Source organism: Cyanistes caeruleus, chromosome 1 (genome assembly GCF_971803275.1).
Source record: "Cyanistes caeruleus chromosome 1, bCyaCae1.hap1.1, whole genome shotgun sequence".
Classification (NCBI taxonomy): domain Eukaryota; kingdom Metazoa; phylum Chordata; class Aves; order Passeriformes; family Paridae; genus Cyanistes; species Cyanistes caeruleus.
The window spans coordinates 136,305,950-136,332,404 of record NC_141701.1 but is presented as its reverse complement, the minus strand read 5'-3'; the positions used below and the strand labels follow the sequence as shown (position 1 = coordinate 136,332,404).

At 39.6% G+C, this 26,455-nt stretch overlaps 2 protein-coding genes across 11 annotated transcripts in view; one reads left to right on the top strand and one right to left on the bottom strand.

The window, feature by feature from the left end:
* Positions 1-21,313, bottom strand: part of APBB1IP (amyloid beta precursor protein binding family B member 1 interacting protein) — a 64,208-nt gene extending 42,895 nt beyond the window's left edge. The window contains exons 1-4 of the mRNA XM_086861639.1: positions 21,149-21,313; positions 6,360-6,431; positions 4,308-4,395; positions 2,138-2,433 (exon numbers count right to left, since the gene is read on the bottom strand). Of these exons, the coding sequence (XP_086717765.1) occupies positions 2,138-2,433; positions 4,308-4,395; positions 6,360-6,431 (456 nt within the window). The 5' untranslated portion in view covers positions 21,149-21,313. The remainder of the gene's footprint in view (positions 1-2,137; positions 2,434-4,307; positions 4,396-6,359; positions 6,432-21,148) is intronic.
* Positions 20,615-26,455, top strand: part of LOC111924121 (uncharacterized) — a 36,590-nt gene continuing 30,749 nt past the window's right edge. Inside the window, exons 1-5 of one of the 10 annotated variants that reach the window (XR_015278940.1) lie at positions 20,615-20,926; positions 21,935-22,016; positions 22,874-22,966; positions 23,338-23,471; positions 24,750-26,088. The gene's annotated coding sequence lies outside the window, so the exon portion shown is untranslated. Of the gene's footprint in view, positions 20,927-21,239; positions 21,828-21,934; positions 22,017-22,873; positions 22,967-23,269; positions 23,472-24,749; positions 26,089-26,455 lie in introns of those variants that run through there. The other 9 variants (XR_015278931.1, XR_015278933.1, XR_015278937.1 and 6 more) reach the window with 9 other exon arrangements.

Here is a 26,455-nt window from a genome sequence, read left to right as displayed (position 1 = left end):
GGCCATTCCATCAGCTCTCTGCTGGACACTCTCCAGTATCTCCACAGTGCAATATTCCAGGAGTGGGACCACCAATGCCCAGCGAAAGCAACAATAACTCCCTTAGTTTGCTGGCCATACTCCTCCCAACAGAGGCCAGTTTCCTCTACTGAGATGATCTTTCACTAATGGTTCTTATTCACTGTGGTATCCAGCAGAATCTCCTTTCCAGCAGGGCTGCTGCTCAGCCTGTCCTCTCCCAAATTGTACAAATGGTAATTACACCCCAGGTGCAGGAACTCGTACCTTGCTGGGTTTCTGAGAGTTTTGCTGGCCTAGTCCTCATGTTTTAAGTCTCCTTGCATTGAAGGTCTGCCAGTGATCTTAACAGTCAATGCTCTTAATTAAAAGCATCTTCAGCACATCTGCAGGTGGGTTTTTATATCATCATTCGGGTCACAGATGAAAATGTTAAACAATATAAACCCCCGTGCTGATCCCACTTGCTACCAGCCAGCAAACCATTAACTTACTAGCCCTTGAGTCTGGCCAGTCTCAGCCCACCTAACCAGCTATGCTTCCAGAGCATACTTGTCAGCTGACAAACCAGACTTGGAACTTGGAAGCTTGGTACTTCCTTAAAGATCATGAGTCTAAAACAAGATGGGGAAATGCTTGAAGGAAATGGATTGAACTCATCTTGATGGCATCTCTTCTGCATCAGTCATACTAGTTAAAAAAAATACTTCAGCTTTTGAAGCTATTTAGCTTCAAAAAGCTGATATTTTGAAAATTTTTATATTCCTTTAAGAGAGGACGTTAGCTATTATTTTTGAGATGCAGAACAATGGCAAAGCTTCTCCCATGTTTATCAGTATCATTCTTCAAACAGCGTTGAAGGGTCCCATGCATCAAATGAAGCTTTATCCAGTGAATCCCTTCTTATACCATTAGACATACACAATTTTTCTATCTAATTTTCTGCTCCTTTTGCTGAATATGTCTGCTGTATGATTCCAAACACAGGGGCAGCAGTGATGCTGAGGTGATTCATATTCAGTTTGTGTGGGCTTTTAAACAGCAATGAATTGACCACGGTTTTAAGGAAAACTGACTGATACTTTTCATGTTCCCTAAAATATTTCCATTCCCCAAATGTAAACATCTTCTTTCAATCACAGTTACTGTGACCATGAATACTGAAAGAGATATATTTGTGTATTTCATGATTTCAGATTCATTTTTTGGGGGGGCTGCATCACTCTTTTAATGCCTTCTCTTCACAGGGCTGTGACAGGGCAGAATTCTCACACTACCTCTCCACAATCTCACATCAAAAAAATACTACAAATATCACATTTTATTTCAGTTGTTAAAACAGTTCTGCAAGAAACACAGACATGGAGAAGGCTGTGATAAATCCGAAATTTTAGATACAGGTAAGCCAGTTGTTTATAAATAGTTATAAATAGTTACCTACTGGTAACTTTGGCACCTCCTAAGAGCATTTGTCCCTTATTGCAGATAGTCCTCATTACTTTCTTTCAAGGGCAAGACCAAGAAGAGCACTAATTCTGTGTTAGGACCAGGAGAAGTACTTGTTTTTGTCTCTGGATATGGTCACCTAGCAAATGCTGAGTTTTACACACATGAACAGCCTTTCCTATTGCAAGAAATTACTTAGGCCAAGGATGGAGCCAGGAAACATCCACTGATTTTTGTCATCAGTACAAATAGCACAGACTGCAATGAACACACACAGTGACATCTTCATAAAGTGGAGATCATTGGCTATGCTGTGCACTGATGCCAAAACCAAACTCTCTATAAGAAGATATTAACTGATCAGTGCTTCTTAAAATGATTCAGTGATAAATTTTCTGTTACAATAAACCATTTGCAATGATTATGCCTATATTGGGCTATCAAAACGATGATTAGAAAGATGAGAGAATGGGCAATAGTTCAAGGAAGAGGCAGAAACTGTTGAGACCACAACAGTAGAAATTTCACTCCAGAGTTCATGCACATTTCAGCATTGCACAACCTTCCCAAGATGTATCTGCCTGGGAGATCCACTGGTGTTCCAGTATCAAATATCCCTTACAAAATGACAAGAACTAGTGAATGCTTAGAATAAGGTTCCAGCCAGACTCACCTGAGTAAGTGGCTCAGGAGGAGGTGGTGGCGGCGGTGGTGGAAGTTCTGGTTCAGGATCTGGAGGCGGAGGGGGCAAATCATCCTCAAACTGTCCAGTAATGGTAACATAGGGACTTACTTTAGAATAAATGTCACTATTCAAGCCTGTTGAAGGCTGAGTGACTGTACTTTGCTGGTTGCAAGTTGTTGTTGTTTTCTGGGTTTGTAAAGTTTTCTGTTCAACATCATTAAGGTCTGCTACAAGATCAGCCATTAAAGCATCCAGGTCTTTGTCCTCTAGGGCATTTAGCGATTCTGTAAAGAAAACCACAAAATGTGTCAGAGAGTGAATGCAATGCAAAGCACTGTTTCCAGTTCAGCAGAGATTAAATTGCAGAAGGCATGGTTACGGGGTTATGGGAAAGGAAACAACATTTTACATGGGTTCAAGAAACAAACATGCTTTTGGAATAGCCATTAATCTGGTCGTACTGAAGTTCAGAATACAAGGAACTCAAGAATACAAACTAAACAGGACAGGAAGCTTCAGTTCCAGTGATACAGTCTCAGGCCCTTATGATGTTACAAAATATGGCCCTGATCCTGCCAGGTTACTGGGTACAAGCTTAGTGGTATGAGTGTAAGAAATTCCATGAGCTCCCATTAGGCTGTAAGCACATACATAAATGCTTAGCAAGTTCTGGAACAGCATACAACAAACCATGTAACTGAGGCCTAGATCAAGAATATCTCCATATATTACTATTATACAACAGTAAAATGAAAATTAAGCAGAATCAAAGAATATTGAGACACAATAAGCTGCATGGTATCATTTGTAGCACATCAGTAATGCGTGATCTGTGACATACCACATGGATGGTACATCACACATGTTTTTGAGGATCCTTTAAGCAAGGAACAAACAAGAAACTCTCTTTCAAAAGCATCTTATAAACCAGATAGAAAGAATTAAATTTTTTCTTTCTGTTTTGTTTTGCTCTGATAGAGTGTAAGATAAAATTCTATACCAGAACTTCACATGTAATTTGTGGTTGTTTTAACTAGCAATGGTGTAAAGACATACTGTGAAGCAAAACCCTGTAGGATGTTTTAGCTTTCTAGAAGAGAAAGGTTCTTTAAGATTGAACAGTCAGTGGTTTAAATCTCACTAAAGAGTCCAGTTAAGAAATAAATAAGTCACCAACTGGGAAAACTTTTAAGTGAGATTTTGAGAGGGAGCAAGAGCACTGAATTAGATACTCAAAAATGCCAATAAAGAAAAGTCATTCATGAGACTAAGTGTGAACATGTCACTAGGCCACCGCAGTTAACTCTGCTCTCCCTGATAATACAGTATTTAATACGATCTTCTCAACAGTGGGGAAGTTGGCTTATGATCCTCTCTATTAACATAGCTCTACCCACTTTACAGATAGAATCTTTAGGAAAGCCCAACAGGGAACTGATCCTGGGACAAAGCCAGAGGTTAACACCAACTCAGATTACTGTAAACAACCAGCCCTCAGTAAAAAAAAAAACACCAACAAACCAAACAACAACAAAAAAACAAACAAACAAAACACAAAACCAAAACCAAACAAAAAAATCCCAAACTAAACATCAAAACCAAACCAAAGCAAAAAAACCCTAATCACAAACAAAATCAAAAGAAGGGTTCTTACTTCAAACTCAGATAAACCCCTTCATTTGGTTTGCCATACAGCCTCAGCAAGCAGCTGTACATGCAAAAGTAACAGTGCAAACCTACATGAGAATAAGCACTGAAAAGTGGAAGCAGCTGAAGCTGGTACTTCCACTGGACAGAAATGCTTATGCAACTCTGACATCACATTGAGGAACTTTGTCTTCCACCAAGTTAAATTTTTACATTAAAAAGACTACATTTTAGAAAGTTATTTGGAAGACTCCTCATTTTTGTTTTCCTCTACACTCAGACATTTTTAAAAGTCTGACTTTTATTGAAACTGAGCAATGCCCCAAAAAATTGTTCCCTTTGAAGTTTCCTAAATTAAGACAGAAAAATATACCTCCTCCAGCAAAACTAGGTTATTTTGTTTGGTTTGGGGTTTTTGATCAAGGGTATGTAAAGATTTTCTTCTCATTTGTTGCTGTGAAGTATTTTAAGCAAGCATAAAAGACATGAAAGAGTCCATTTGGCTACTTACCATTTAAATCTTTAAAACCAACTGTAAAGCTGAAGTCATTGTTGGACACCTTGGGGCATGGAGGTGGTACAGTCTCCACTCCTAAACTCTGTTAAGGTAGAAGAAAAAATGGGTATCAGATGGTTTAATATCTGTTATATACATTAACATTTGAAAATCAATTACCTGAATTTATTTAATGAATTAAATTCTTCTTCAATAAGAGAATGACACACACTGGTTTCTGAGATTATGTTGGACTGGTAAACTAACTAGGGCCAGGACAAGGGTTCAAGCATTGTCTCACAGTCATGGAAAGGGTTTTGCATGCTTCTCAATACAATGTTGAAGGCAGCAACTCCTTTCAGGAAACACCTGGGCTTGGTGTGGGGAACAGCAGAGAATTGGACTCTTTCTTATAGAGACATCAGGCAAAGCCAGACTGTTTTTTAGCTTTCTTGGGTTTTTTGAAGGGGGATGTGGAAAGAGTTTAGCTGTGTACACATTTGAGCCACAGTGCCAATTTCTTTCCAGAGTGCTTTATTTACCAATATAAATGAAATCTAGCTGTTGCTTTCTCCTGTTGTTTGAAAAAAATTCAAACCCAAATACAACAAACAAAGCCCCATGCTGTTGCAATGTAAACTGCAAATCTGTCTAAATAGAGAATTCCTAGTTTGGCAGAAAAGGCTTATTCTGAATTTGCATTTCTTTTTCAGTCCTGTTATGCCATGAAGAGGTATCTCTGTGAGCTTCTATCATTTACACCTACTTTAGAAACAGAAAGACTGCTGAAAAAGTGTGAAAAACTATCTCCAGTCTTGTTTGGACAGTTAAGAGTCTGAGGGAATTAACAGATCCAGTTCAGTTAACTGAAAGCCTTCAGACTTTCAGATACCCCTGCCTCCTTCTCCCTCTCTTCTCAGTGCTGATGTAAGAGGTGATACCAGAACTTCAGAGAGGAGAAGCCTATCTCAGTCTCAGGAACACTCCATCCCACCCAGTACTGCACCAGGGAGCACAGAGACAAGAGACTCTCATTCTTTGCACCACGTGCCCTTGTAACACTGCCGTGTCAGTCTGAGGAGGTAAAATTTATCACAAGCACTCTTTTTTTCTTTTGAAGGCATAATAATGACATGAGATTACCATAAATCCCTCCATGTATATAAATACATAAAATAAATATGCATGTTTACAAAAAGCCCTAAAGAGCAGAAAGGCTACTGAGGGACAAGGTAGTAACAACACCACATGAAATCTTGGCTTTCACCCAGTTTAAATATAATTTCTATTCTGTGTCTCAGAATTACTGGTATTTAATTTGTCAAGAACTGGTATTCACCAAGAAGAAAGACGCCCTCAAAACAGAGGCTGAAACCAAACTCACACACACAACATGACAACTTAAGTGTTTTCAATCATGCAATTATTAAAATGCAGCAAATTTATTTCCTTTGTATATTTTTTTGTAGAAATAAAAATTTCCTTTCATCAGCTTTTGCAGGAAGCATTTAATGATTAGAGCTTTAGAAAAAGGCTCATGCTGTTTTACACTCTCAGGAGTGTATTCTGCATTGGGAATATTACCTCCATGCATTCCTGAATGCCACCCTCACTGCAGCTTAATATTTAGCCATATCTAAAGAATCTTTTAAATACACATTCAAAATATTGCTTTCATTTCCAAAGTTCATATTTGACACTCAGGTTACATCCTATTTACCCATGTATGCTAAGCATTCATACCTCAAAATTCAGACTCAGACTCTTCCTGTTTTCACAGAATCCTTTAATTTCTTTGGAGTAAATCCAGAGGAATTTACATTGCTGGACTGGGTTTTTTTCAGAAAATGTCTTTCACAAGCAGTTAGGTCTCTTTAGCAACCTACCCTGTACCGAAATTACTTTATTCTTGTTTTAACGGTCAAACAGAGAAATTTAGCTGAAGGTTTACCACAATAATGTATTTATTCAGAGTGGAAGTGCATGAAAAATGTAGAGAAGTTCCCTCTTTTCTCTAACACATAATAGTTATTTTTCTAATCTTGATGGAAACACAAAATTATTTACCTGAGTCAGCATGTCCATCTCCCCAAGTAAATTGCTGAACATTTCATCGATATCATCACAGGTTTGCTCCATCTGAAAGAAAAATACCACAAACAAGAAGTTAATTTCAAAGCCAGGAATGGTTGAAACCAAATGCTCTTTCATATTGTGTTTGCAAATAACTTTAAAACTATCGCTCATGACTTGCAAAAAATCTGAATCTATACCTTAGAAGTAACTACTAACAGTTCAGAACTCTTATCCTGTATATGCTAAAATGTACACTTCAGTCTATGCTCATCAGAAGTTCTGATGACCTCATCATTTACATTTCATATTAAGTCATCAGCTAATAAACATGGTTGTATCTTAAACATAAAAATAATGTAGCCTGTGAGATATAGAGAGGGAAACGAAGTTTGATGTTGAGAAATTCCTGAATGTTTCATCTTGAAAGCCTTCTTTCTTTGGCTTAGATAACTAATATTATAGGAGTTGTTGGGTGTTATCTAGTGCAAAACCAGGTTATGGTTAGATATATAACCAACTTTTTGGCTCAGTGTTTCTCCATTTTTCTTTCAACTTCTACTGCACTGAGAAAACTCAAGTCTTACCTAACCTTAAGAGATCTGAGGAAGTGCACTGAGACAAGGAAAATGGGTACGTGCTGCATGACAATCGATGGCAGCACTTGTTGCAAGAGGGCAGTGTGAGGACAGGATCACACACCAGCAGTGCTGAGCAATGGGGAAGACACAGCTTCTCTCTCATATCCTCTCCCTCAAATCTGTTCCTTTGCAGGGAAAGAAGCAGTGTAAAAGGGTGTCTGCCATGGAATGCTACCAGAGACAAGAACCAGAAACTTTCTTTTATTAAGAGGCTCAAGCCTGCAAAGGATTTAGGACTGTGGTACTGAACACATAAAACCAGGGTTCAAACTAGGGCCAAACTTTAAACATGCAAATAGACCTATCAGTTCTCTGGGTTTCTGTGCACCTGTATTCGATTTTGTGACAAGTTTTGGGGGGGAGGGCAGTGTGGCTGCAGAGGTGAGAAGGAAGCTCTCCCCAGAGAGAGACAGGAGTTCAAGCTGACTCCAAGATGGACTTGGTGCTGGCTGAAGCTGAGACCACTGGCAGTGCTGGTGGCACCTCTGTGACAACACACTAAGAAAGGGTAAAAAATGCTGCACTGCACCTGTAAAAGAGGAGTAGGAAAATATAAGTGATATAACCCTGCAAAATCCAAGGTCGGTATTGAAGGAGGGAGAGATGTTCCAGATGCCAGAGCAGAGATTCCCCTGCAGCTCATGAAGGACCATGGCAGAGCAGATATCGATAATGCAGCCTGTGGAGGACCTCCAGCCACAGCAGGTGGACATGGCCTGAATGAAGATGAGGGCCACAGTGTGCCACACTAGAGCAGGCTCCTAGTGGGAACTGCAGCTTGTGGAGAGGAGCCCACACAGTGCAGGTTTTCTGGAAGGACCTGTGACCCCAGGAAGAACCCAGACCAGAGTAAGCTGTTACTCTAAGACTCTACCTGTGAGAAGGATCCAGGCTGGACCAGTTGTTGAAGAACAACAGCCTGGGGGAAGGTCCCATATCGAAAAAGTTCATGAAGGGCTGTCTCCCTTGGGAGGGTCCCCATGCTGGAGCAGCATGAAGAGGAAGAAGCAGCAGAGACAGCATTATGAACTGACTGCAAACCCACTTCCCATCCCCCTGTGCCACTAGAGTGGGAAGAGGTAGAAGAATTAGAAGTGAAGCTGAAACTGGGAAGAAGGGAAGGGTGGGGTGAAGATCTTTTTTGTTTTCTTCTTATTTTGCATTATCCTACCATCTTATTAACTGGCAATATTTTAGTTTAATTTCCCTACGTTGACAGTAGTTGGCAAGTGATCTCGCTGTCCTTACCTCAATCCATGAACTTTCCACTGTAATTTCTCTCCTTCTTCTGCTGAGGAGGGGAAGTGATAGAGCACCATGGTAAGCACTTGGTAGTCAGCCAAAGGCAGCCAACCAGAGCACCTTACAGGGTGAGGACCAGGCTGATGCAAGAAAGCAATCAACTGAGGACAGAAATAACTCTAATGACTATAAAGACTGATAAGAAAAGAAAACCAGCAAGTTTCCCATTCTTCAGTCTTAATGCCTTTCCTTCAATAGAGCATCTTGAGTCATGTAACTATTCCATGGATAAAGTATAAAGGCCACCAAACCCTTAAGTCAGTATCTGTTGTTTGAGAACTGTGACGTAACTAAACAAGGCACAGGCAACCAAGAACTGAATTTTCAACTTTCACATTTCTCTCAGATCCTAGAAATGAAAGACTTAAAGATTAGGGAACTGGAGATAGACTTAAAGATTAGGGAACTTAAAGACATTTTAATAGGATGTGGCTGGCAGAGCTGAGGGCAACTATAGCCCAGCAGTGGAGATTGCACAGCTCTGCCCAAGGAACCGGGAACAGACATCACACAGGACTGAGTGAGTGGAGAGTTAAAGTCATCTTATCTGCTTCCTTTCCAGCTGACAAACCCACGCCGGATGGCTCACTCTCCCTGTCTGTATCATGCTTCTTATACAGAGCCTTGTACACAACATTCTGTTTCTGTAGACTCAGCTGTATGCTGGGTGGCATATGATTACTAAATCTTAATTCATTTATTTGGATCAACAGCTGTGTAGCTTCCTACACACCTGGCACTTGGAGAATCAATTTTCACAGAAAGGCTAGATAAAATGGCACTTATTTGATCAGGCAGTGTGAAGATACATTTGTTATGTGACAAAAAATGGAGCAGCAGCTCATACTGACAAGTATCTCATCAGTGTTTAAATAATACTGAATAATTTTATGTTTTCCTGTTTTCTGATTTAGGAGATCAAAATATCTTCTAAGGAAATCTTATCAGTTCCAGTTATTTGTATGTTTTTGGTAGATTTTTTTAAAAAAAACAGCTATATCAACTTTCAGGAAAAGATCTTCATACAAGTTCTTTTGACAAACTGAAATCCGACTTTACTATATTTTTTACATAATAGAAATATAAAAAAGATAAAAAAATTACTCGAGTTTCAACCAGTTGCAACTTCTTTTCACAAGGAGTAGTAAGAACTGTCTAAAATAGAAAAAAACAAGCCTAAGGACTGTCTTCTCAGTAATTAACAACAATAACAGAAAGATAAAGTCATGTTGTCACCAAGCCACTGCTTCTACTGGTATTTTATTTTCTCTTGAATTTTTCTTGATTTGGTTTAGGAAGACAATATTATTATTATAATCAGCAAATATGCTGGAATTTTTTATGTTAAAACACACTGAGTGATCTCTTAAATTGGTATAAAAACTCTACATTTCCACCAAAGATCTTGCCAAGAGCTAGAAAAACTTAAGATAGCAATACGAATCCCCATAATATGGAATTGCAAAAGACTGTCCATTCACTCTTCTCTTCTTTGACTTCTTGCCACTTACATCCATTTCTTTTATTTGATTGCCACAATAGAAATAATCAGATTAAAAAACTTGTAAATTTGGAAATTATCCTGTTAGATGTTGCTGCCTTCTGGGTCAGCAAATTTTTCTGAATTTTATAAATAGCCTTGAACTTATTCAAAACAGAAATTCAAGGTGAAATGTGTAGGTGTATGAGCTCTTATTAACGAAAAACAGGAAAATATTTACCAAAGTGCCCAGAAGAATATTGAGGTTCATACTCAGTCCTGCTCTACTGTAACTTTCTGTCAGGTTTTTCTTTATGTTGTGCTAATACTAGGAACTCTTAAAAATCACTACTGACTACAATAAACCAAACAGAAAAAATCCCAAACCAAACAGAACTGTACTTTAACAATAAGTTTCCCAGACTGTGCATGAGTTTTTAAGCAGAGAAAAAAAAAAACAGAATTAAAATAATATGAGGAAATTGCAGTTGTCACAAATAAACAAGCTAAGAAGGGCCTTGTGGGAAGCCATATATGTGAAATGTAACATATTTTTAAATTGATTGCTTTTTAAAGTGATTGATTTTCAAACTGATGCCTTATAGACCACTTTTTGAAGCAGCACAGTTAAAATACTCCTTGTTTTTTATTTCCCCCATTTTCACATTCTCAAATCTTCATTAAGCTCTCATAAAAACCTCTTTTTAAAAAAAAAAATATTTTATTTAAGACTCCTACTTTTCTTGTACTGTATATCTAAGAGACCGTGACATTTTCTCTTCAACTTCCTATTCTAACCACCAATGAGTCTCGCTTTTAGTGTATATATATTAAGCCCTCAGAGGTTTATGTAACACATAGGGTCGATTCATTAATTCATCGCACCATTTACCAGAAGTCCTCCAGAACCACTGGATCTATTAATTGTTTTAATTATTTTACCTTCCCAATTTAGATAGGAAATTGAATTGTTTGATATAATCTTTAACATTCAGCAGGAAACTAACAAATGAGGAGTAGAACAGTGGTACAAAATGTATACTGCTTAAGAAAAAAAAATCACCCAGCTTAAAAAAAAAAAAGAAAAAAGAAGAGGAAACCATACCAAGAACGACCTATTATTTAAATATACAATGAAATCTGAAGAAGTGACCATACAGTGGTCAAAAAACCTCAGATATGGTATAATACCAAACAGAATTTTAACAGTTAGTACTTTAGTATCTGATAGTTCTGAGAAATACCCAAAGCTAGTCCCTGTTCACAGGAAGAGTGGTCTAAGCCACATAATAAAAAGGCTTCTGCACTGGAGAAGTTAGAAAACAAGCTCAAAGCCCTTGTGAAACACTGAACAGGAAACACCAACATTATCATCTCTGCAACTCAGTCTCAGTAGAGTTGATGCAGCTTAACCAACCAAAGGGCCACAACAAAAAAGGAATGAGGAACAGCATGATGTCAGAAAATAAAGTTTTACAGTAGATTCTGATATAAACAGTATTGGGAACCAGCCCACTTAGTGATCTAGTGAACAGTTACAGACACATTCATTACATTCAAAGTATTGTTGCTGTTCTTAAATTGCTACATACATAAATAGCAGAGATAAAAATACATGAACTATACTTTGACAAGTCACACAGAAACATCAAAAGCACACCTTCAGGTCCTAGTCTCTGCACTACGGTGTGAAAGTATCAGAGTACCAGGACAATGAACACTGTTTGACTACCCAGATGTCTGCTAACAGTACTGCAACTTCCTGCTATTGCTTAATGCTTAAATGCTTTCCGGAGTGGAATGAAGACATCTTTAATATTTTAGAGAGACGCAGCAGTAGCCTGGTGAATAAATTGCTCGAGTCACAGATTTACCCTTGTGTACTACAGACTATGCGAAGTAGATCATCCCATAGCAAAGACAGAAAAAGGAAGGAAACTAGGGAAGCATGATGAAAGTGACAGAGTCCCACCATAAAGTGAAAAGCTGGAAAGAGGGTTACTGATTGTCACAAAACAGGTGTGAAACTAGTGTCATTAAAAAAATGCACCAAAACCTAGGGGAGAGTTACTGAGGCACTATTTCATCCTGACTTACAACACACAACCAGTGGGATAATAAATAAAAGCCTAAGTAACTGTTCCAGGGAAACATGCACAGTGTAACTGCGAAACTCATCAAAGCTGGTGAGTAAGCAAGCTGAGGAGTTGTTTCTCTCTACATGCAGTTGTAGCTAGAAGTGCTAGTATTGCAGAAAGCTTCAGGCAAAGATGATGAACCTCATGTTTTAATGGAGCCTAAAATAAAGGCTCCACCAATTTGGAACCAGAGTAAAGCTTTCATGATAGGCAGGTTACACCATATCTTCAGCAAGAGACTTGTTGCCTCCTTCTGAGGTACATAATGCTAGCCACAGCTGGGGGTAACTCTGGCCAGATGGTCTGCAGGTCTGAAACAGATCTATGTTCCTCACAGTGATTTTACAGTTAGATGTCAAGAAAAAACTCATTCTACACACGTCTCTCATATACCTAAATGAGGCAGGATGGGAGTCCTTTAACCAGCTATTTCATCACATCAAGTAAAAAATCCTTAAGAGACATATAGGCCCACTTTTCTGAAGTAAAGTACAAGAGAACTTCTGTCTCTGCAGACTTCAGTCCAGATGAATAATCCAATTAGTTACTAATTCCAGCAGATACTAAGAATGAAAATTGAAGTTTTGGAGTGATACAATAGAAATGATAGCTGACCCCAAGGTTTCAAAATCACAATCAGATTTGGCAATTAGCATGTTGACTTTCCTCCTTCTTACTTACATGACATGGCTCTGTAACTCTCTGTTTTAACACTAGCTCATATTTTAAAAAGAATGGATCAAAAGCAGTAAGACTGCTTCCAGCACTGTACTTACCTAACATTGATAAGCACAGTATTTTCCAATAAAAAGCTTTCACACACTGATAACTCTGAAAGCAGCTTTTTACTAATATTCACTATTCTTCTGGGAAATTTGGTGTGCCAATAACTGTAGGCTTATCTGCAGCTGAAGTTACATTGCATATTTATCTCAGGGATGGTGTGACATGCAATAACTCTATTCATGAGGGAATAAAAGGGACACACTAAAACACTAGTAGCTTCAGGAAAACTGTACAACTGGAAAGTATCCTTATTAGTTCAAAAATGAGTGACATCTAGCTCTGGATTAAAATGAAAGTGGCAGATAAATACAATCAAGAGAGAATCCTACTCTAATGTTAACATGGGGTACTAGAGTTCATATTCTACTAATTTCAGAATCACCCACCCAGAGGTAAACACAAACACTGTTAGATAGAAGCACCCCAAACTCACAGATCCCACTCATGTTTCACAGAAATTTTAACTATGCCATTTATACAATTAAACCTCTTGAAAGTTTGTTCACTTTTTTGCCATTTTGGAAATACAGTTATGTCACGTTTTACAGGAACAAACCTGCAGTGAGGACAGATTTTGGAAAAAGTCTTTATTAGTCCAAAATTCCCAGATTTCATAGACATGAAAACTACACAATTTCACTTAAATTATGAGAGCAGTTGTATTTTTTACTTGTTTTGCCAAGATGATAATAATAATTTAAACACTACAGGAACTCCACCATCTTTTTCAGCGATATTTGTGTACTCCACTTTCAGAGAGAGTGACAGAGGGGCTGAGCAGGGTGGGGACAGGGGGAGAGAAGACAGACATTTAAGATGTTTTTGTAAAGCAGCACAGGACGTTGAGTGTGAGGCCATCCTCCAGATGCTGCTGCCTCAACATCCATCGCCTCTGTGATGGATCCACCACCATCCCCAGCCTTCCCCTCTCCCCCCATGCACTGCCCCAAATACATACTTTCTTCTTTAACACCCTTGCCAAGAGTGTGTCTGGGAGAAGCAGCTGTGGGTCCTGTTCTGAGGGTGAGGCAGGCTGGCAAGATTATTGAATGATCACTGAGGCTCATTTAAGTGAAGCTGGAAGGAATGAGGGACTACCTAACAGCTTACTCACAGCATTTCAGGAAGAAGTTACTCAAGGCCAGAGGAGGGGGTTAGCAAAGGGCTCTTGTTCTGAAAGAGGATAGGAGGAACATTTAACCTATGGCTGCAGTAAAGGCGTGTAGAGAGATACGGCACACAGGCTGGGTATGAGACTCCTCACTAAGATCCTCTCCACAGTAACTCACAGGCACACACACAGTCTGGATCCTGGGCCCCAGAAAATGTATTCCAAATATACTTGAGCAGATGGGGAACTGTGAGTTAAAAGCACCTTATGAAAGATGGGGAAAAAACCCAACCCAGTGTAAAGCACATATACAAGGAGGAGAAAGCTTGGGAGCAATTTTTGTGTACCAGAACTGCACTTTGTACCTTCCTGTCAGCTCCCAAAGGGGACTGTTTCTATGGGAATCAAAACAGTGCCACTTCTGTTCATTTTTTTACAGTATCCTCACATCAGTGCACATGCTTCAGTCTGGCTTGTGGGTCTAAGAACATTATAGAAATACAGCTACAGTTTTGGTCATCTTTTTCTTTTGCCACAGAATTATTTACTGCAGAATGGTCCATTCTGGGGACTTTCTCCTCATGAGCAATACAGGCAGAACAAACTGCACAGAATAAAAGGGTAGGAGGAGACATGCCCTATGTCTTCACACAGAATGGTAAAAGAAACAATTCCCTTTTCTGTGCCAGATTAATGGCACACAGGAATGGTATTTCTATTTCGACAACATATCCTCTCCTGGAAAAGGCAAAAAGCTGGGTGGAAGTGTGTCCCCTGAGCTCATGAACCACCAGCTTACCCAGCCTCATCCATTTTGGGTTTATAATGTGTCTTCTTCAGCTCTACAGACCTACAAGTCATCAGAACTCAGTATCAGAACCTCAGTTTTAGGTTCCTCCCACTCCCTTGCCACGATGGCAGTGCAGAATAGCAAAAGAGTAATGTAACCCTGAGTAGCCAAAATTTACAGTTTCCATATTCCTTCCCATAATCTGTAGCTTGTTGGTGCAATGTTTTCCTTCCTGTTTTTTTTCCCTGTTACCCAACACTGCTGTCCAGAACTTAGATGACAAGAGACTGTCTTGTACTTTAAACAATTGCCAGCAAAGTCCAATAATTCAATTTTGATGTTTAGTTCACAGTCCATGAAGTAGATTGATCCCACATTAATAGATTGTCTAAAAAGTAATAAACAGTAGACAAGGAAGCCCACAGATGGGAGAGGAAGGCATACAGGGGTGTAAAATGAGGGAAAAATTCTTCCTTTCCTCAATTCCTTATAGAATCAAAATATGTTTAAAGTGTTTCCACACTTTTTTATTATTAGTAAAAATAATAGCATAAACTTAGGAAGAGAAAAAAAGGAATGAAAAGTTACAGTACCAAATCTGAGTGCAGGAGCTACACCTTGGATAGGCAATGGCTCAGCTTTTCCAACACTCACTTCCTCCCACAGTGGGCCACTAGATAAGCACAAGATATGCTACAAGGGTTCATGACACAACTGTCTCCCCATACAAATAACTTATTCCTATGACCTATCACTGGCAAAAGCTCTAAATCACCATCTTCTTTCTTATAATCACATGTTATTACTACCAGAAATGCTTAAGGGATGGCACACATGGTATGGGAAAGGAACACTGAAAAGACCCTAACATAAAATGCTCTAACAGTAAAAGTGAAATAAAAGGATAAATCTGTAAAAATGTTATTGAATCCATTTGTTTTGTACACAGTTCATATACTAAAATCAAATAAAGTAATGCTTTAATATGAATTTATAGATATTTCACCACACTACCATGCTCAGTAACATAGGGAGTAATAGAAAAATTAAATTAATATTTAAAAAAAAAATCTCAGTTTTACTACTGACTGAAGTGTCAGGTACAATTCCAAAGCCCACTGTTAACTTCTCACCTAGCAAATTTGCTTCTTTCAGTCTATACAATGCAGTAATTACATGCAGCTCTAAGCAGTAGGTTTCAGATGAAGATCTGTAAGGCAAGTGGAAGCTTGGAGTCACCACAGACAGGATGCTGTATTGGTATGGCAGTGCTTGCTTTGTCACAATCCAGAGATTCCTGAACTGCACAAAGTAACAGCCGTGAGAAGAAAATGCACCAAAAGGAGAAGAACCTTGTGACATTTCCATTCTTCCATTTCTCTAAGGTTTTCCATGAGAAGGAAATATCACTGCCCCCCTCTCTTTTTTCCTTTAGAAGTGGAGGAGGGATGGAACAGTCCTGATCTGGTCACAGCAACTCCATCATGACATGGGGGAGACAAAAGGGGCTAATCTAATGACATATATGAAAGGCTCTGCTGGATTTCATGTAAGAACGTGAACCCCATGGGACAGAACTGCAATTAAGTTTATGAATTCCTTCCTAGAACTGGCATCTAAAACTACTGGCTCATTCGTATTTGCTCTCTCAAACATTAGGTCTGTCACCTTTCTGTCAGTCATGAGGATATGGTCACCAAAGTACAAACCTAAGCTGTAACCACAACAAGTGTTTGGGAATGTTCTGTGTGTTCATGTTTTTGGCACCTGTTCTTGCTTGGTCAAGGTTGACTCAGATATTTATGTCCTCCAAGGAACATGTACAGTACATATTTCAAATACACTATTTCATCAAAAAGCAGAGAGAACAGTAATATATATTTGACTGGGTTTTTGTTTTGTTTTGTAAATTTGCAATCAGACAGAAGAACCACATCACCTTTCAAAAATTCATTTTGGGCTGATAATCCTTCTTATTTCTGTGCTTCAGTGAAATCCCCATAGCAAGTGAGGGAATAGGGCCTTCCAGTACAGTTAGAAAATACTGGAAAAATCTTCAAAAGTACATCAAAATCTTGCTCAGATGCAAAAGTAAAGTAATTATGTGTCTGCAGTCTGGGTTACTTGAAGAGCCAGTGAGAGTATGGATCAACTAAGGCCACCAAGGAGCCTCTTTTCATTGCTGCCAACATGGACTTGATGCCAACAGTTTAAACAACCTCTCTGCTGAGCTTCCTAACTTTTCTGGTGAGTTGCCTTTGAGGCAGACACATCATTTTGCCTAAAACTGGGGACTCTGAAGGTAATTTTTAATTTTTGTCAGCAAAAGCATCTAATAAGTATCAGCATACTCATTAATTTCAGCTCCTTGTGATTCTCTCTATGCCTGATGGACCAGCAATGCTACTAAAGGCAGATTTTCTCCCCTTCCATCTCCACTCACCCTGACAGGTGTAGCTACAATGAAAAGATTTTCACCAAAATGTTTGTTTAATCCGTTGGATTGTCTGAGGACAACTGAGAATTTTCCGTTGGTAGAGACATCAACCATGCAGGGTCTGCTCATCACTGATAGCAGACAGAGGGTTTTATCCTTTGATACCGACATCACATGCCACACTTTTACATCCACCACTTTATATTACAAGCAAATACAAAGTGAAAGTAAAAATGGAAATGCACTGAGATGTATCCAGTGCAAAACTTCTATCAGATGTGGTTTTGTTAGCATTTCTAAACAGAGCAGCAGAGAAAAATTCATTTTGTATGTACACTGAATGTTGTTCTCCTTCTTGGATTTATAATACATCTAGTCCCCAAAATACTGCTAATACTTCTAATGACTGTAGCCCTTATTTATTTGAGCCTAAATTCATAGCATGCTGAATCAATGTTCAACAAGAAGAAACAGAGCTGTGTGCAGGCTGGCGTAGCTCCTGGCAGCAAAAAAAATATGAGAGCAGTTAGCCAGCCATAAATCTAAAAGGTCACTTTATTGGAAGAAAGTCTTTGAAACTAATGACAGGCCTAAACTTTTTGAACTATCATTACCAAACTAGTTTGTGAATTCCCACAGTAAAATTTTAAGTCAGATCAAAGTAATCTGTGCTTCCTTTTCATTCAAAACCCAGAAGCAGCACTACAAATGGAAACTGAGGGGTGTGAGGAACATGAACTCATATATGCTGCTGTAAATGCTTAAACACCTCCTACAGAAACTTGAGAAGAATATAGCACCCAGTTTCTTTCTTTCACAGCATAACATATCTTCTACACTGGCAGCTCTACTGGTAATACCTGGGGTAGCTGTGGATCAATAGGCTGGACAATAAGGAAATGCCCCAAATGCCTGTTTTTCCAAGAGCCATGGATCATTCCTAATAATGGAAATACATATGACAACATTTCTATGATATCTGCATCTGACCTGGTTGTCCCAAGCTTTTTTAAGACAATGAAGGGAAAAGAAGACAATTTTACAGAGGAGGATTCGTGGCTGCTGTCTAAAACAGCCACCGAAGCAAGGTTTAGCAGTATCTATCTCTCTGTGTAAGAGACTGTAAAGGTGACTCAGAACCTCGGGTGACTCAAATGCTCATGTCTGCAGCTGGATGAGAAAAGTCCTGCCTCTAAAGCCCAAGGAGCTCTTTGGAAGGTCTGTATGGATACAAGATACCATTGTCACTAGAGACCTTCCAAAGGAAATAAGCTAAAGCTTCCATATTGCTGCAGGCAAATAAGAGGTCTTGTTTTTGCTTTAACCCCAATCAGCACCTGACCATGTGAAATCATCATCAGAACAGGTCAGACCTCCACCAAAACAATCAAGATATACTACAACTAAAGAAATTAAAAATGGTCTGTGAGAAAGGAAAACCCATGTAGTTTGTGAAGAGAGCAGGAAAGGATAAGGGCCTTGATATCTTAACAATATACAGGAAAACAAAATTCAGTTACATTCCTGTAAAACAACCTCTGAACTGAAGCATGCTTTTAAGAAAATCCATGTTTCCAGATCATCTTATCAATGGTCAGATGTTCATGAATCTGCAAGAAAGACAGGTCCTCTTTTGAACAAGGCAACCCCTTCTCTCATCTGCAGCACTGCAGACTGGTGGTTTTCTCACACTTCTTGCAGGGCCAAAGGGATGCAATAGGTGATCCCTCCATGGACAGCTTGCCCAAGCTCTTAGCTCTCTCTTCACCACTTAGGGAAGAGCAAGAGAAGGAAACCTTTCTGCCTCTACTTCCTCTTATTGCTTAAATACATTTCTTTTAACAGGAAAGGTAAAACACAGCAAAAGGAAATTCTTAGTGGGTTGGGTAAATCTTTTAACCTGTAAGAAATCATGGGGCTCAGGAGTTAAATTGTTACATCCAACAGGCCCGTCTGGTCATACTGTTGCCACTTTTGTGCAAATTGTAACCCTACTAAATGCATAAGTCTCTTTATAAATTACAAAAAAGATCAAGGCTACACCTGATTTACAGGTACATCGGTTATGCCATCTACTATATCTACTAGACACTGTCCAGCTATAGTGACAGTTGATCTGTAAAAAATCAAACTTTGCTGTAACAAATACTCTTGATAACAAAATAAACCAGCACTTCAAAAGCATCATACCCTGCTTGAAGATACTACACGCTGACAACCACAAGTTCCAGCATGAACAATTAAAACACAATTTATTCAATAATTACCTTGAATCATCAATATTTTTTCCTCCCAATATAACCTGCCTCATAGAATAGTTTGTAATACCTACAGGAGGTATTTAAAAAATGAAAGAAAAGACACAGGGAATGATTAAATGTTCCTTTCAGAGTTAGTACGTTTTTCCAGTTATGTGTTCCCAGATGGACCAGAATTTTCTGAGAATAAAACAAGAACCACTCAGTTTTTGGTAATGCTCCATTGATTCAACTTTCCAAAGACATTTGTAAGCCATATTTCAAACCAAATTATCTCCATTTTTAAGCAATGCTTGCAGAAAGCATTAAGTACAATTAAATGTAATAGTCTCCTTAGAAAGCTCACAGGGGAAAACAACCTAAGAGGTTCAGTAAAAAGTTAAACATTCTGTTTCAGACATCAAATTTTAATCTAAATTCATTTAACAAAGTAACAAAAAAACAAAACAAAACAAAACAAAAAACCAAAAAAGCCCTGTAGATTTAGTGAAGACAAATGATTAGGAGACTGCACAGTTGGAACAGGTCACTAGTACAGCTCCCTAGAGCACCGGGACTCACCTATTTGGCCCTAATGACACAGATGGACTACATCAAGCCCTGACTACATTTACATCACTGCTGTGCAGCAGTAGGGTAGTCGAGTAACAGTAAAATCAACAAATTTCACATGTGAAATAAGATGGATGCAGGTTTGGAAGAGATGTTTTGTGGACAAAACACGCATGTCATGTAATTCATAAAGAGGAACTAGAACCAAAGAGGAAAAAACACTGCCAAAATTCTGCAAACCAGAGTTCTGAGAGGGAGAGACAGACTGGAGCCAAATTATTCACACAATCAGAGTCATCTCGGGCAGGAAGTGACTTCAAAAAGTTAAGCTGCTAGCTTAGTGATCTTGGTGGAACCCTGCTTATTTTATTTGTAGGCTGTATTCCTGCAACAAAATTTTAATGACAGTTAAGACAGACTGGATTGTATGCTGCCTAAAAGACCCTACTGGATACCTCTTCCCAGTGTGATAATGAATGGATTTAATAACTCCTCTTTTAGTGCACGAGGGATTGAAAAACCACCACAAGCTTGTGGAGATTGCCTTTCAGTTACTTCTCCGTGGCATTCAGCTGAGGGTATCAAGCTGGATGGACACTCTGAGTCAGGCGACACTGAGAGTTTTTCCCTAATGCACGTTGCCAAAGGCACCACCAGCAGAGAGATGTAAACTGTGTTCCTTAGAAGTCTGTACTGGCTGTTTGGCCACAACCACACCACCGTCTACTCGCTTAGCTGAAGATCGAATAGCGCATTCACAGGGTGCATTCTCTGCCCGCTTGGTCCGCAGTTTTCTCCCTCCCGCCTTCACTCTCCTAAGACTGATCTGGAAGCAGGGCACTGCGCATCCCTCGGGATCCCCGCCGGCCTCGTGAGGCTGCAGGGAAGCTTTGGCAATGACCTAGCAATGACCAACCCCCTATCGCTTCCCCCAGGGACTGGACGCAGGGAAGGTCTGCCCCAGTTTAACCCCGCCGAGGAGAAGAACCATTCCCGGGACCCAGCACCGCAGCGCGAAACCCCGCGGTGCCCCGTCAGCCCCTGAGGCCACGCGTGCCGCCGGCAGGTCTCTGTCCCGAGGGGCAGCGCGGTGTGCGGGGCTGTTCCCTCTGCGGGCTCCCGGCCGCTGCCCAGGGCGGGGGTCGCCGCACCTCCCAACCCAGCTGCGCCCTTGGCCGGCCGGGCACCCCACCGCGGCCAGCGGGACCCCTCACAGCCCGCCCCGCCGGCTGCCGGCCTGGCGCCGGGAGCCCTCGGGGGTCCGGCTAATCCCTCCCTCCCGCTTTACCTCGGCGGGCGGGCGGCGGCTCCGGAGGCTGCGAGGAGGCGCGGGGCGGCTCTGAGGGCGCGGGGCGGCTCTGAGGGCCCGGGGCGGCTCTGAGGGCCCGGCCCGGCTCGGCGGGGCCCAGCGCTGCCTGGGGGAAGTGGGGCCGCCCCGCCGTGCTCGCAGCGCCGCCCTCCGCCCCCGGGCCGGACAGAGGCAGCCGCTGCCCTGCCCTCATCCCCCGGGCAAACCCCGGCCGGACCGAACAGCCCAGCTCAGCCTGGCCCGGCCCGGCCCAGCCCGGCCCCTGCGTTCCCCTCCCGCGGCCGCTCCCGGGCCGCCCCAGTCGGGCCGGGCGCTCTCGGCTGGACAGCGCTGTCAGGCGCTCTCTGGTTTTCAGACACAATTGTGTTTCATTCCCCGCTCTCTTAAGTGACTCTACATCATCTATAACGTGCAAGGCAGCGAAATGCTTTCATGGCATTTTTTTGTCACTTCGTACCTTTGGAAAAGGTTGACTTGGAGGGTACTTAGATTTTATTCGCGGAGTAGGACTGATTCTATAACAGGTTAAATTCTTTGAAACGTTGGGGAGGAAAAAAATAATCGAGACGTTTCCATCTAAAGTTAAAAAAGTGTCAGAAAATTCAATGCAGCCTTGGAAGCCTTGATGTCTCCAAGTTAAAGAGACACGTTGAGTACTGTAAGCCATGTGCAAATAGAACTCTCTCTTGATTTAATATCCTGTTTTCAGTACCTACAACTTTGCCGAAACAATGCTTTTAACATTTTTTTTCTGTATATCTAAAGCACTCACAGTGAAGTGTAGCGAAAAAAGGTGAAGATGACACCATCGCCTCCTTCTGTTACTTCAGATTAAAGAGGTCACCAGGTAGTTCAGTTTAGTCTTGTGTTTATAGGCAATTTGTATTAAAACTCCAGATTTTGCTCCAAAGCAGCCAAGAAATCACACTTTTTGTTCTTCCAACACTGCTGGAGATAAATAATTATAGCAGAAGGATGGTAGCATTTTAAATTACCACCGTGTTTTGCACAGCAAATATGCTTCAATGCTTTAAGGGGTAATTGCTTTGAAAAATTCCAGCTGAGACAGCTCAGCCAAATTTAAGAATGCATTTAGGGAATAGTGCATTGTTCTGCTCATGTAATTTTAAAAAACCCAAATTAATTCATTGACAAGCTGCCTAAATTTACCAGTCTTTGGTGAGGTCAGAGCTTAATTTTTGGCCAGGCACATGAAAATATATCAAAATTTGGCAAACATCATTTGTGAAATCATGCACATAGTTATTAAATAGTTGAGGAGTTATTAGCTGAGAAGCTTGGGAGTCTGAGTTTCCAATACTGCATATTGTCTTTGCTGACTTTATTTTCAGTTGCTCCTTTTAATTTTTGGTATCATTATGGTGCCAAGGAAAGATGTAATTTCAAAGGATTCATTGGAAATTATTTTTTAAAATTTATCCCAAAATAAATTTTAAATCAGCACTTGGTGCTGAACATTCTGAATGTATTAAAGGAGTAATATTGGTTGGTACATTTTGTTGTCAGAAAGTATATTTTCATTTCTATATGTGACCTACCAGTAACATGGTCACACCCTGAACACACTAGTGGTTTCACACTTATTTTGCTCTTATTAAATACATAACCAACGTATTTGTTAAGATACTGTAGAAAATATCTATCCTCCTTGTAGAAAGTAGCCTTTGTTTGCTCTGTCTCTAGATTTTCTCCTGTCCTCTCAAAGTACCCTGAAAAAGGCTAAGACAGCTGAATGGCAGTATTTTGCAGCTCTCCTAAGCTCACCTGGCACTGCCTGTAAGAGGAACAGTGGAGAAAAGTACAGCACACCTCTAGAAAGCAAAGAGAAAATAACAGAAATCCCAGAAAATCTTGAGTGGTATCTGTGAAGTTTTTGGTCTCTGTTCAGGAGCATAAGGATTGTGTTCCAGTGGGATGGGTGGAGGCCATCACATATTCATAGGGAAGAAATGTGGTGAGGGAAATGCTACAGCAGATGCAGACTCGATTAACAGTGTGTGTTCTAATGTTAGAGAGATACAAAGTTTGTGCAAAGAGGAGGTGGAAATAAGTTAAACTTCCTAATTTGTTTTCTGTCAGATGAAATGAATGTGCAGCAGAATCATTTCCCTGAATTCCAGCCCTACATTCTGCCTGCTTTCTTCCAGAAGCTTTTAATTTTATATTGGGAAGAGGAGACGTGTACTCCACCCAGGTTACAGTTGGGCGTTTCTCAGCAGTTGCATGACTCAAGATCTAACACATGCAGTTAGAAATCGTTCTTTTCCTTTTCTTATCATGGGTGAGTAGATCACTGGGTAGATATGCTGTCATTATACACCCTCCACTGAGGAAGAAGGGGGAGACCTTTATTAACCTCCCCAGTCCTTTTGGATTGCATGTCCTAGTAGTTTAAGTTTCTATAAAGCAGCAGATAATTTAGAATTAAAGCAGGACATCTGTTTTTGAAAGGGAACAAATAGATATGTTTCTAGTTTCAGGAAACCAGCAGTTCACCAGAAAAAAAATAACATTTTACCATAAATGTGTTCCCTTAAATTTTACTGAGATCACTTTATACACTGATAATAAAGATAACTTTGTAGAGACTGACCTTAATTTTCTATACAGGGTAAATGAGGCACTATGCTAAGATTTTTTACCTGCCCAGAGTAATGCAGGACCAGCCCATAGCCCTCAGTGTTATGAATTGAGAGGGTGCAGATATGTAAAATATTGCCAAGCTGTTGTGCCCCTGGCCAACAGTAGAAAAGAGGAAAAGAAATCAGTGCATTAATTAGAACTTTTGCCATAGCAAAGCACAGAGAATGCAATTGAAAGGGTTGTTTGTTTTGTGGTTATTCAAACAAAATAACCTTCAGGTGGAAGAATGGAAGTTTTGATCATAGAGGACAAAGGCATAGATACAAGCTACAAAATACGATTAAAAATATGTGTTTAAGGCAAGTGATATCTAAAGGCTGGAGTATCCACTTTTCAAGTAGTACAATGCAGATACTGAAAATCTTTGGTACAATGACTGGATGATCCTCTAGGGTACATCAGATAAGTTCTTTCATCAAGACACTGTTTTTCCAGAAAGCTTTAAGAGATTGCAATTAGTGAGAAGTGAATCACATCACCACATCAGACTGTAATGTCAGAGCATTCTGGAAAAATCTTCTTATAAGGCCAAAAGTAAAAAGTATATGTATAAGGAAGTAGCAATGACAGGCTTTATGTTCTTCCAAAAAATATTAATTCTATTTAAGGGTGGGTTTTTTTAAAAAAAATCATTTGTGATTGTGCAATATGGCAGAAAACCTGTAAACCCTAAAACTTCCTTACAAGAAAGATGGAAAGCTCTCATTTAAGAGCTTATATCAAAGAAATTACCAAAAGCAGCATTTAAAAAATCCTAGTAAATCAAATTGAAGTATGACTCTGTGGTGTGCGGAAGCTAGTTAACAAGAACATAATATAAAGTTATTTAAAATTATAGCAAATGAAGAAGCTAAAACCCAATGTGCTAAAGAGCACCATGATCCTTATGCCCATCTTCTCTTCCATCCTTTTGAAGGCATTTTTCAGCAAATCTGAACTGAAAATAGAATTATTTCTCCATTACTCTTAAGAGGAAAGCATTGATTCATACTGTGGAAAACCAAAAGCAAAACAAACCAATATCTCAACCTGGATGAAAAGCTGAAGAAGACGTTTTAATCTGAAAATGTTAGCAGTGAAGTTGGGAAATTCACACTTTTAACTGCAGGAAATTAGAAGTACTTCTGGAAAGTCTATGATCAAAGCTTAGTTACTAGAATTCTATCCACCATCATAGTTTTAAGATGGATTTCCATTTTTATTTTTCCTCTGTGTATGGTAGGGCCTTGGGTTAGTCAATGGCTTCCATTTTACATGTAGAATATGTTTAGGCAACTGTTTAGATACCCAGGATTTATACTGTTAAAATTTGTCTAAGGTCTTGATTAATAAGTCAGACACGCCTGAGGGAGATTTTTTTGCTGTGCTCAATGAGTTTTAGATCAGAGTCTAAGTGTTTCTGCTCTCACATATAAATATCACTGTGTACATCCATATTTCTTCTAACTGTTTGTACATAGCAGAGATCTATATATATCCCTTTCTGTTCCTTGTAGACATCTGTTCAAGTAGGCCCCCTTGTTCACTGTGAGAGCTGAGCATCTAACACAAATTGCAGCTGAGGCAGGAAAAGCCTGACATATCATTTATTAGCTTTATTAATCTTATGATAAATTAAACTGGCTGCAGCCTTAAAAGGAAGCCTGTATATGTCACGACATGGAATATTGAAATCTCATCTAACTTGTTCAGAATTATGTTTGTTATTAACTAGAAAATTGTAACCTGAGGGTCTTCATTTGAAAATGCCAGCATTTATTATTAACATAATTTCTGTAGCTTTACAAAATAGGCTTTTTGATATTGCTCAGAGCAATGTGTGCAAAAGTTAGTTTAATGAGAAGTATAATTTGATTTTATTAATGCTGTATGTTAGATTTCACATGTACGTCAAACTAAGCATGATATGAGCAAGGTTTTGAAGCTTCTTACCGAATATAAGAGGTACTTCAAGACAGAAGAAGAGAGAATTATCTGACTTGATTAATAGAAATAAATTAATTATTTGTCTTGCTAATTTAAAGTTGTTCAACCTTACCTCATTCGTCTTTCCTCTGGGATTTATTTCCCTTTTCTTTCCTGATTGTTAAAATGTTGTAAGCATGGTTTATACAGGTAGAATGTTCATTTAAAGTTTCATCAGTTCAAAGGTGAATGTGTTTGTGTGAGAACAAGCATGGAAATTGGTCCTCTGGTCATACCAGTTTAAACTTTCATCTTTTTAAAATAAAGTTTAAGTGTTCTCCTTTACCTACTACATGTTGACTGTTTCATTACATTCACATGAATATTAAAACTTCCCCCATTGCCTGGAGGCCCAGGGCAAGCCTTTGGAACACTTAATAGTCTTCTTTTGACAGCACAATAGTAGTCGCAAACTACTAAACTTCATAACGTTGAAATTTTTTTTTCTGTTGTTCAGGGTTCATGATAAACTTGTTCCACCCCCTGTCCACTTCCCAGCCATCCATTATTTTCACAGCAACTACAGAACTCTTTAAGGAGATAATTGTCAACATTTTTTTGCTTGTCAGAAAGTATCTCCAAAATCTGAGTATATATTTATTATTTCCCTCTCAGCAGGTTTTTTAAAATACTAATGCAAGGTTACATCTTTTTCCA